The following is a 12,052-nucleotide window of genomic DNA, read 5'->3' as shown; positions in this document are numbered from 1 at the left end:
ATATATATATACCGACATATCTATTGCAGTGCTGGATCTATAAACCGCAAAACTCTGCAGTGCGAGAGGGGGCAGGTATGATCTATCTTTTAGAATGGACCACATATAATAGTGGTCCATCATTACCAGCTATATTGTTCTCAAAAGTAACTTTACATAATTTTGTAAAGTGTTTCTATCCAATTCAATAGCTCAATTTGGAAACAAGGAAGGTGAAAGACACAACTGACTGAAAATGATGTTGTTTACATATAAACAAGTAAAGCATCTCTTGAACATATTTACTAGTTGTTAGTTGTTAGTTACGACATTAAACGGAGACATTCGTGGATTTGATTGGTTCAAATGTAGTGAAATTATATTGTCACAACTTTAGTACGAACTGATGGACTCGATGGGAAAATATCCAAAGTTAGTCACTGCCTTTCTGAGTACTGAAGAGCTTTATGATTACAAGCAACACAATCACCTTGAAGGAAATTCGACACATTTCATGTTACAAAATGGAATGGAATTTATTGTAGAGTGACAAAGTAAGAAGTACGATTGCAGGTCTTTAGTGAAATTGGCTTCATTTTCTTTCTTTAAAAGTTACAACATTCTCTTGACAGCTGTCAAAGTTCTTGACAAGATACTTGTTTAATAGGATGAAATGGATCATGATGGATTTGATTTCCAATAACTTGAAAACAGTGCCACCTGGAGGAAGATTTGAATTTGACTAAGTTTGTCTTTTGGTGTATTTTCCCACAATTGCCAACATACTTATTTTGAAATCTGAGCCCTGGGCCGAAATTTATGCATCTTCTTGATTGTGTAGCAGGATTATGTATGCCACATCTTTTGCCAATTTTGGAAAAGTTCAAAACTTTGTGTAGGCTATTTTTTATCTTATAGAACGAATCTCTCAGCCTTCGCAAAAATGCAGCAGTGCACTTCAAAAATAATACCAACTTCATTAGACATAGATAGAGAATGTTTCATAACATCTGGAAAAAGCCACTGTCTTCTAAATAAAATGCTACTACTTCAATTTTATAAATTGTATTTTTTTTTTCAATTTGGAAAAATTAAAAGTGAACATAAAATTTCTGAAGAAATTTAAATAAATATTAAAGTTCATGACTTAAGGGAATTGTTTTATTTGTAGGTATATGTAAAACAGGATTAACACACACAATCCACAAACATTCATATCACTCTAGTAAAAATATAAAAATATATTACATCACTGCTGTTGATAGTAAAAATGTATTATTCAGTGCAAGAAAAAATGCTTTCTTTCCAACACACAAAATGTTTGCTTAGGCTGAGTATCAGTAACTAATAGTTAATGTTACAACCTGCTATTTAAATATATGCATTGAAAATAATAACTAAGCTTTGGTAAATATTAATGATATTAATCATCTAGTAATAATATCATATTCCTATTACCAATTAATGCAAATGCATAAAATGTTTGCTGTGAAATTTAATCCATTGGAATACTGAATCATTTGATTAGAACTAAATATTGTATCAATTAGTTTTACTTACCAAATACATTTAAAACACATTCACGATTTCAGGCTTGTTTAATTTTGAAATTTCCACAAGGAAATAATTTATTTTGTATTTTCATTCACCATAAAAATGAAAAATATAACCTAACAATATTTTCTATAATTACTCCAATGTATTCAACATCAATGGAACGCACATTGCAGTCATCTGGGTCTTTATAAAACTGCTTTGTGGAAAAAATTTATATTGTCAAATAACCAGTAGCTTATCTTTTAAACGTAATTAATGAAAACTCTTAAAAAAAATTGTGTTACACAAGGTATTTTACATAAATTTTGTTTAGTGTGCATAAGAAAATTGTTTTACAAACATTCAAATTACTTTTCCAAAAATATTATTTTTAAAAAGAAGAAGTATTTAATAAGAAGCGAATACTGTAAATAAATAATACTCCAGTATGTCCATATATACCAATAAATATATTTTAAGAAACTATTAGTAAAAAATATTAAAAATGAGGGTTTCCACAGACTGATTCTGTAATTGTCATATTATAACAAAACAAAAAATTTCTTAAAACTTTTAATGTTATGTAAAGTTTCTGACGACCATGGATGTTTGGTATTCTATGCCAATGCTTTGTTGCTAAGTCACCAAGCCAACATCTGGCTTCCACATAATGCAGTTGATATTAATGTTCACCCCATTTATCAAAATGAATTTGCAGGAAAATTACTGCAAATTTGCAAAGCAAGTTACATAAATTTCCCATCAAGTCTTCCATCCACAACAATAAGTTGCACTAAACCTACACAAAGTTCTAAGTTAAAAAAGTTATAGACTCGAGAATCACTTGGTATCTCAATTTGCAGTATTTTGCAAAGATGAAAAGTTTAGAATAAAGTGAAATAAAAGATTGAATTAAATATGAATATTACGAAAACTAGACACAAAGAATAATTTCTTAAAATCTGAAGAAAAAATAATTAAAATGTCTATTTCGTAAACAAGAGATCTGGTGAATGAAGGATGCAAGTAGTATAGCATTGGCTTGAAATACTAAAGACTCAGATTTGATCGCTTGTATCAATATTCACAAATTGTCAGTAAGTTTTAATATACCCTCCATGTCAGGATATTTACGCAGCTAATTCAGCACAACTGAAGATACTCTGTTGTAAAATATATTTTAATTTTATTATAGAAATATATAGATATCCACACATTCTTAATATAAATATTACATTCTGTCACTTTTGAAAACTATAACATTATCAACATTCAAACTCTATCACAACACACACAGAGAAACAATAAAAATACCTAAAAACTACAATTTTAAAAATTCAAGCATTTCTTATATAAAATATTATCGAATAAAATAAACTAGTATTTACAAACTTCATTTTTTCTGAAATGTTTCTACTCACATTTCTAACTGGTAAATTGATAAAAACATGAAAATGACAGGAAAATGGCAGTATGGATAAAAAGGTTCACCTAAAAATTTTAGACAAAAAATTATATTTTACTTGTATTTCTCAAGCAGCATATATCTTATAACCACAAAGTTTTGAGTAAATACTGTAGTTAGTTATGTTATAAATAGGCTATTATAAAATGTGTATTTCAGATACCAATTTACATGGAAATTATATTATTACCTATTGCAAAAATGCATGATAAGCAGTGTAAGTTATTATATTTGGTGGACAAGATCGTCTTCTCCTATATGGTACATGAAATTTTCCATCTCCCTTTAAAATGAGGGGTTTGTCAGTATTTACAGATCTGAATTGAAGGGTACTGTGTATGATTCCTGGTTTACTTGCAGCAGCTTCTTCCTCAATGTACACAGCAGCAGTGGTGGTGATTAGGAGCAGGGGGCTAGAGGATAGGGCGGTTGCCCCCCACTTTTTGACACTTTTGCCCCTATACTATGCTAAACCGTATCCACAAATGGAAATATACTGTCTTTGCCCCCCGGTTTTGGAACCCAATTTTTTCCACCTGTTCAAGCAACTCCGGTACCCACTCAGTGTCGTATAAAGTGGGTACCTGGAGAAAACTCTGGTGGGATCACATCACCCCAACCTTTGGCCGTGATCAAGAAAGTGTGGGGCCCTAACTCCACACCCCCTATACGCCTTAATGGCATGGTGCAAAAGCACAGGGGAGCACTTTACTTTTTTTTTTACTTTTTATTTAAAAAAGCATTATGAAATTTTCGTTATATATCAAAGGATGAAGCAAGCAATGAGACATGCAAAAAGTTAAATTATATTTTGCAATAGTATTACTTTCCAGGAATTAAATAGAGAAATTTAAAATATACATTTGAGAGAAAAAATTGCTGCTTGAGTTATATGGAATGAACCCAAAAGTTCTAAAAATTATTTTTCTAAAATATCGTCATGTGTAAGGAAATTGACTGGCATTACAAAACAAATACACAAAGAATATTTACATAAACAAGTCATGACTATAAATGTGAACACAAATGTTGCTATATAAAAACAATGGCACCCTTAGGATAAGCATTTGCCCATCTTAATAAATAGGTATTCTTGAATACAAATTGTAAAATCAATTTTCAAAAAAACGTTAGCACATTTAGAGAATAATTTTAAAAATATATTTGTCTTGTATAGAAATGAGAACTCCTCCACAGTAGATTGTAAGATTTGAAATTACAAATTAATTCCAATTATTTCTGATATCACGGGCATTATATTATATTTGATTATGTTGAAGATTTGTGTCTATTTTAAAAATAACATACATTTTGTCCGTATGATGGTCTCAGAGAAAGGAGGAGCCCATTTCAATCTGAACACTGACGTATTAGTGTTGAGGCAAGTAATCAATAAGGAACTTTGAAAATTCAGTTTTTTATAATAATGTCTCAAAGGTACATTTCGAAATACCTACTTATGTGTTTTCCTAAGTGCATAATGGCCTAATAAATTATAAAAATAACAAGAGGTTTAGAGTTGGTAGGACATCTGCCATGTTGAATGTACTTTTGTACTTGAGGACAGCACAGGAAGTAAAGGCAACTGGAGTTTGATGCTGATCACATTACCTCCACAATGCCTAAGATTGAAAATCTCCGCACCCCTTATGTGCCTTCGTGGTACAGTTCAATGCACCTGGGAGAGCATCATCTTTTAAAAGCTAGTTTTATTACGAGTAAAGCAGATAAACTGGATACTTTAAAAACAATAAAATACAAATTTACTTTCTAATAATGAAAGCAAATACTTACTCTTTGCAAAAATGAGCAAATGCCATTCCAAAAGAACCAATTCATATTTTTTTAAAAAAAAATTCTTCTGAGGCAATCTGGCAGTTATGGAGTTAACACACATTATTAACAGCGTCATATTATGTACAACTCACTTAGCTACTATAACTTGCTCACACTAGCTACAGCAACCAATGTATGGTTGCTGATGGTTACTGTGTGGTGACTGATGACTTTGCCATCCCCTTACCCTTCGCTTGTCTTGCCTGCTGTGGCGAATATGGTGGCCTGGATAAGAAATCAAGCAAACAGATGTAATTATGTCCTATTATTGAGAATTGCTGAGAAACAGCATGGAACAGATATATTCACATGTAAAAATAAGATTAAAAATTATATATGAGGGTCATCCAGAAAATAAAGACCGTTTGGTTATACAAAATGAAAAACACAATATTTATCCGAAAAAAATAATTCTGTTACATACTTGAAGCTTCCTTCACTTCTCTACATAATCACCTCCTACATTTTAACATTTGTTGTATCTGGGCACGAGCTTCAAAATTCCCATGTTATACTCTTCTGCCGCCAGTTCATTAAGCCAGGTGGTCACTGTATTCAAACAAAAGACTGCTAGCGCATTTCCACCAAAAGGCACTACGATCAATGCAAATCGTTATTGTGAGACTAAGAAAACTACGGCGAGCCATCCAAAACAGGAGACGAGGAATGCTTTCTGGAGGAATTGTGCTTCTGCACGACAATGCCCGCCCTCACATTGCTCGTGCAACTCAAGAATTGCTGGATCAATTCGGATGGGAAATTTTTCATCGTCCACCCTATAGTTTGGACCTTGCTCCTAGCGATTTTCACCTTCACCCTAAGCTGAAAGAGTTTCTGGGCGATAAACGTTTTGGAAGTGATGAAGAGTTGGAGAATGCAGTGACCACCTGGCTTAATGAACTGGCGGCAGAAGAGTATAACATGGGAATTCTGAAGCTCGTGTCCAGATATGACAAATGTTTAAATGTAGGAGGTGATTATGTAGAGAAGTGAAGGAAGCTTCAGGTATGTAACAGAATTGTTGTTTTCCAATAAATATTCTGTTTTTCATTTTGTATAACCAAACGGTCTTCATTTTCTTAATGAACCTCGTACTTCTTGAATTGTTAGTTAAAAGTATATGCATGTATTATTTTCAAAATTTACAAAATACAGGTTTCAGTATATTAATCACTGCATAATGTGTGAAAGCTGAGAATAAAGATAGGTTTCCAACACCTGAAGATTACACATCATTCACAATATAAAACTTCGCCACAAGGCAAGAAATGATTTATCCAAATGCCCCCATTGCTCTTCTCCACTCCAAAAGTTTCGTGACATGTCTCAACATGTTTCAGAAAGGCTTACTTTATGGTCACTAAGTTTGCCTTTCTGTCTCTTAAAATGTACTAAAAACGCCAAATGGGAAATTCTGGAAAAGGCCCTGCAAGGCAGTGTTCGAATTGAAGAGGGGGAAGCTAGGCAATTCCCCCCCTTCTACTTTTTTCATCCCCGGCTCTGCATTTATATTTTCCTTCCCAGCCAGGGAACAACCCCCCCCCCCTTTATTATTATTTGGGATGGCATGACAGTCATTCACTGTTTGAATCATAAATTCGAGCTTGCTATTCACGATGTGATAAAAGGTGCAGCCATTGCATTTTAATCTTTCATGGATGCAGTTTATTTTATGTTCAGCAAGAATCAAAGGGATCTGTTCGAGAGTGGTCAAGCAGTGGCAACAACAATAATGAAAATTAACAAAATGTTTGACATTCCTTGCATGACATTTCATCAATCTGCATCAACACTAATAGAGAATTGTCCAGCCTTTTTTGAATGTATGATTTTCTTTATGATAAAATGCCAGCTTTTTTTTTAAATGGATATTTTGGCTCTTTGGCCTTCTTATCAACTTTGGCTAACCTACTTCAGTTGCAGTTTCAGCTGTGAGTATTGAGGTTTGTACTTGCCAAATTATGCAAAGGGAAAAAGTCGAAAGAAGCCCAATGAAAAAAGCCATGGAAAAAAACTGAACCCCTCCTCAAAAGCCTTTTTCGAATAATTTTCAACTCTACCTACAGGGACGATCGATTTTCCTGTGACAAAATTTTCTGAAATGCTGCAACGCATCATTCATCATTCATACATCTAAATCAGTTGCGGCAATTGGATGCCAAAACTGTGGGAAGGGGAGGGAGGGGGGTTGGACAGTTTACTTTTTTCTTTGTAGTCAAGTTGACATTTAGAGGGCATAGTGCTGGAGCAAAAAGGGGATAACTACCCCAGTTGCCCCCCCCCCCAAGTTGCCGCCACTGATCAATAGTTCTGAAGTCCCCCCCTCCTCTGCATTTTCTTCAATTCAAACACTGCTGCAAGGTAAATTGGCAGAAATATGATTTTTTCTGTTTTGGTGAATTTCGCAATTAAAAACTTAAAAATAGCCTATTCCCTAGAGCAGAGGTCTCCAACATTTCATAACTCATGGAGAGCTACTGAGTGTGGACTGAATTTTTTAATGATTATTTCTTTATATAACTTTAAGATGTATAATCAAATTAATATTTTATAATTTCTATGCAACATACAGAGGAAGTCATTTCAAAAAGACAATATTAAATATGTAAATACTTTTCTTTCAAAGCAGAGTAAAATTAGAAATTATCCTCTTGCTTCTTCCATGTTAATGAGAAGGTTGACACTCATTTTCATAGCTGGAGCACCATATACTGTCAAATCCACAATTTTGCACACAGGAATATGCTATGAGGAAATAAATATTTTAATATTTTAATAAATAACCGTCCCCATAGTATGCCCTTTTAGAGGGATGATCTTCAGCAGCTCTGGTTTTGTTTTGAAATCACTAAAACCATCCTCATACCATCGAGCACATTGTGGATTAATCAAGTTGAAATGAAAAATATTGGCTACCGAAAGCTGAATAGATTTTATGGTAGAAATTATTTCACTTTTATTTTTAAAATTAACAAACAATGCATCAGCAGCCTCTATAAAGGCTTATTTTCTCATTTCCCCTTCATGGATGGTTTCTTCTCTTGAACGATGCCATGAGATATGAGACACCATAGGATTGTCATGGCTACACTTGATTTGCACAATGAACAAACATGATATTTTATTATATTCCACAGTAACCATGCATTTTATGGACATCTTATTATTGTATTATACTTTTACTATATTTCACTGTAAAAAAGGAAAGTTAAAAATTGTACTTACGTATGTGAGTATAGTGCTCCTATTGTAGAACGATGTTTCAGAGATTGACTATCTCTTTCCTCAGGTTCGTATAAAAAACTAAGTACTTGGCATAGTACTGCGTCAAAAATGTAATATGAGGATTGTGGTTAAGGGTTGGTTAGGATACATTTAAAATATTAAGTTTTTGCTATTAGAAGTACGTAAAAACCAAGCCGTTCCCTAAAAAAACTTGTACAGTAGGCCTATTCACAGGTAAAAAGTTACCTCATATCATACCTCATCCTCATATTACATTTTTGACGCAGTACTATGCCAAGTACTTAGTTTTTTATACGAACCTGAGGAAAGAGATAGTCAATCTCTGAAACGTCATTCTACAATAAGAGCACTATACTCACATACGTAAGTACAATTTTTAACTTTCCTTTTTTATATTTTGGATTTGTGAGTAACACGCGACTAACCTACAAAATGCTATATTTCACTGTAACAATAAATTGTATTTCATTGTTTTATTACATTGCACTGTTTATGATATTGTAAACACAAACTGACATGTCTGATATCACAGCATGTAAATGCAAATAAGTGATTCATGGATGAAATAAATCTTATTTATCATATCTTATATTTTTTAAAAATATTCCTCCTTCCACTCTGAAAGAAAATAATAGTTCTGCTTTTTTACTTGTACTTCCCATTATTGTTTCAATCTTATACCAGATACAAGACGTATCACTTAAACAAACCACAATTCTTGTAAAGTATACACGAGACAGACTGCAAAGAGAAAGATCCTCGAGCCTCAGTGGAAGAAATGTGGGTGGGGGTCAATCAGCACACTTATCTTTGAATACACGAATAAAATGTATTTTTCTGTATTCGGGATTTTTCAAATAAATCACCGCAGTCTATTCTAGCCAAACCCCTAACGAGCTTCTGAAAATGACCTCGTGATAGATGGTTTGGTGATTACTGCACTAGAGCAATATGATGTTCGTTATCATCTTAACTGTAGATGTAGACTTAGTATCATTGAAACAATTACAAAGTTTAGTGATTAACTTTACAGAGTTTGAAAGATATCCTTCACTCACATATGTAAGATTGAACGTTATTCACAGGCTATTTTTATATTTCTTATTTTTCCTCTTCTTCGCTTTTTGGGATGACAGATATACACATTTGATTTCAAACAAAAGAACCTTCATTATTACAATACTAAACTTACAGAAGTACCATGATTACAATACCAAAGCTGTGTCCGAAAGGTACAAAGTGCAGACTTGAAGTAAGGTCTTGATGGAAGTGACTTTGTCTAGTGCAGTTCGAAAGTGCCAAGTACATGAGCAATCGAGACCCCAGCACAGAGTACGAATCGTTTCTGACTTGATCACATGATTTCTGCACTCGTTGTTCATTTGTTTGAATGAACACAGCAACACAGCCAGCAACACAGATTAAATATATGTTATAGGCCAGCAAGTTGTTGGTTGAAGTTCTTCTAATGTGTGGAAATGTATGAACAAGAACATTTGAAAATGCTGTGTGATATCTGTGGTGAAAAAATAAGTGTTTAAAACGCGGGGAAAACAACAAGTCCTCAGTTTTATCTACTGATCGTATTTGGCGCTGCAGTCGAAGTGCAATTCGAAAGACAGCACTTCCAGTCCACGACGTGAAGACCGCACTCCAAGACCATACTCGGAGGATGCTTGCTTCAAGTACGGTCTTTCACCTTTCGGACACAGCCTAAACATTCAATTAGCAAACATTATAAAATTGAAGTGAAAAGCAAGAAACAAGTACCTCCTATTTCTAGCTGACGTCTATGTAATCCTTGAATAGTGAAAGTTCCAGCAACAATCTGGCTTCGACTCTGATGAATATAACATCCTGGAGGAACCTGCCACTGGAAAACAAAAGATATAATATCTCATAGAATTACATCATAAAGATAGAAAAGTACAATAACAATATCACTTTTGTGTTACTCCTATAAGAATAAATGTTTTAAAAATGATAAATAAATTAACTTAGGATCTGGATAAATGATACTTGAGGCATTTCATGGAAAGGAATCTGATTCCTCATTCCCTTCCTTATACAGGGTATCCAAAAAGTCATGCAACCAAGACTATGAACGTACATAACTTTCGTACAAAAATAGATAGACTCATGAATCTTACACTGCATATTAATTTTGTGTATGTGGATATTTTTGAAACATTAAAGAAGATAATCATGCTCTACACAAACATTCAGTATGCAGAAAAAGTCACCAAGGAGTAAAAGCAGTTTCTGTACAAAGTAAAATAGATACATGAATAAGACAGCTGTGGAATTGCTTTTTAAATATTTTTAATGTGTATCGATGTTCTCTGTGGGTATTTATTGAATTAATAAGAGAACGATAAATTGTTATGCATTTTATGCATTACAGACAATTTATGGGGTTAATTATGGCATATTTATAAACAAAAATTTCCTTTAAAATTACGAGGTGTACTGGCGATTGTAGAGGCATGCATATTTCGTTTTTGACGAAAACACGAAATGTGAAATAACACATGGTAATGTTAATTTTTCATGTTTCTGAAAGGTGTGAGGTGGATTTCCCTAACCTGTTTTGTCACGAAATGATGCGAAATGAACTGCAAAATGCGAAATAGACTTTTAAACACGAAATTTACGCGACACTTTCTGAAGTCTGAAGTATCCTGTAAGTTATGCAATTCACAGAAAATTGATTAATTCTGCTGCAAACATTTGAGAAGCAAAAGTGGACCCCTTTATACAGGAATTATCTTAATATTCTGGTAATGATTTAATGTGCTACTAGAAGGGATATATTTATGTTGTGTAAGAGTGCAGTTTTTAAATCAAATTTGGGATTATATTCACATTTTTAAAACCAAAATGTCATTTTATATGCTGCCTTTTCACCGCTATAACAGCGAAATTTTATTTTATTTACTGCTTTCGAACCCGAAATTGACTGTTTTTGTACCGAAATTTTGCTTTTTTATTTACAAAAAATATGTGCCTCTAGCGACTGACTTAGTAATATGGGGAAACAGGGAAGAAAAGTACAGAGACAGCTTGATAGTTGGAATGAGGAAATCAGAAGAGCAGGAATTAAATTCAGTGCAGAAAAGAGCAAGGTGCTAATAACAACAAGAAACAGAGCCAGAAATTAACCAAGAATAAAGATGGACACAGAAGAGTTGAGGGTAGTGGAGAGCTTCAAATATCAAGGAAGCTTAATTGAGAGGTGGAATAATAGATGAGGAGGTAAACAGAAGAGGACAAGTGGGTGGTGGACTATAACAAAGCGTTCGAAGATTAATATGGAACAGGGATGTACCTATGAAATGCAAGAAGGTAATATATAACACATACTATGTACCAATAGTTACTTGGACAATGACAGAGAGAGACAAAGAGAGATGCAGGCAGTGGAGATGAAATTTTTAAGGAGTGTATTGGGGAAGACTGGAAGGGATAGAATAAGGAGATCCGACAGACAGTGAGGAGTGTGGTGAAGCTTCAGGACAGGATAGATCAGGCACAGATCAGATGGTTCGGACACATGAAGAGGATGGATGCAGAAAGACTACCAGTAAGAGCTTACAATGGACAAGGAGTGGGAATAAGGGCAAGGGGGAGACCAAGATGTCGGTGGAAAGAGAAGATAGTGAAGAATGTTAGGAGAAGAGGACAAGATTGGAAAGAAAGGAATAGTGGAAGACCAGAAGAAAATGGAGAGGCTTCACTTCTATGCCGACCCAGCCAGAGGCAGAAAACGGCGAAGGAGGGTGATGGTCAGAAAGACTGGCGATATCTCTCATGTTAGAAGGTAATACCAGGCGTGCCTGACATCTGACTATGTTGTTCAATTAATGCCCAGTTGGAATTAAAAGATTGAAATTCATCTTACAAGATACTAACCTACCCATTTTTTGCATGATAAATTTCAAATAGAGAAATCTACTTGATACACTGGATGAGGAAATATCAAGGACAGTG

The 12,052-nt window shown here is 33.9% G+C and overlaps 1 protein-coding gene across 3 annotated transcripts in view; it reads right to left on the bottom strand.

The window, feature by feature from the left end:
- Positions 1-1,136: 1,136 nt before the first annotated feature.
- Positions 1,137-12,052, bottom strand: part of LOC145981619 (uncharacterized) — a 427,540-nt gene continuing 416,624 nt past the window's right edge. For all 3 annotated transcript variants that reach the window (XM_083114992.1, XM_083114994.1, XM_083114993.1), the window contains 2 exons: positions 9,833-9,935; positions 1,137-5,041 (listed from right to left, as the gene is read on the bottom strand). In XM_083114992.1, coding sequence (XP_082971118.1) covers positions 4,932-5,041; positions 9,833-9,935 — 213 coding nt within the window. In that variant the 3' untranslated portion in view covers positions 1,137-4,931. The remainder of the gene's footprint in view (positions 5,042-9,832; positions 9,936-12,052) is intronic.

The sequence above is a fragment of the Lepisma saccharinum genome, chromosome 29, assembly GCF_977018435.1.
Source record: "Lepisma saccharinum chromosome 29, izLepSacc3.1, whole genome shotgun sequence".
Classification (NCBI taxonomy): domain Eukaryota; kingdom Metazoa; phylum Arthropoda; class Insecta; order Zygentoma; family Lepismatidae; genus Lepisma; species Lepisma saccharinum.
The sequence above is the reverse complement of the archived record's forward strand: the minus strand, read 5'-3'. Positions and strand labels throughout refer to the sequence as shown.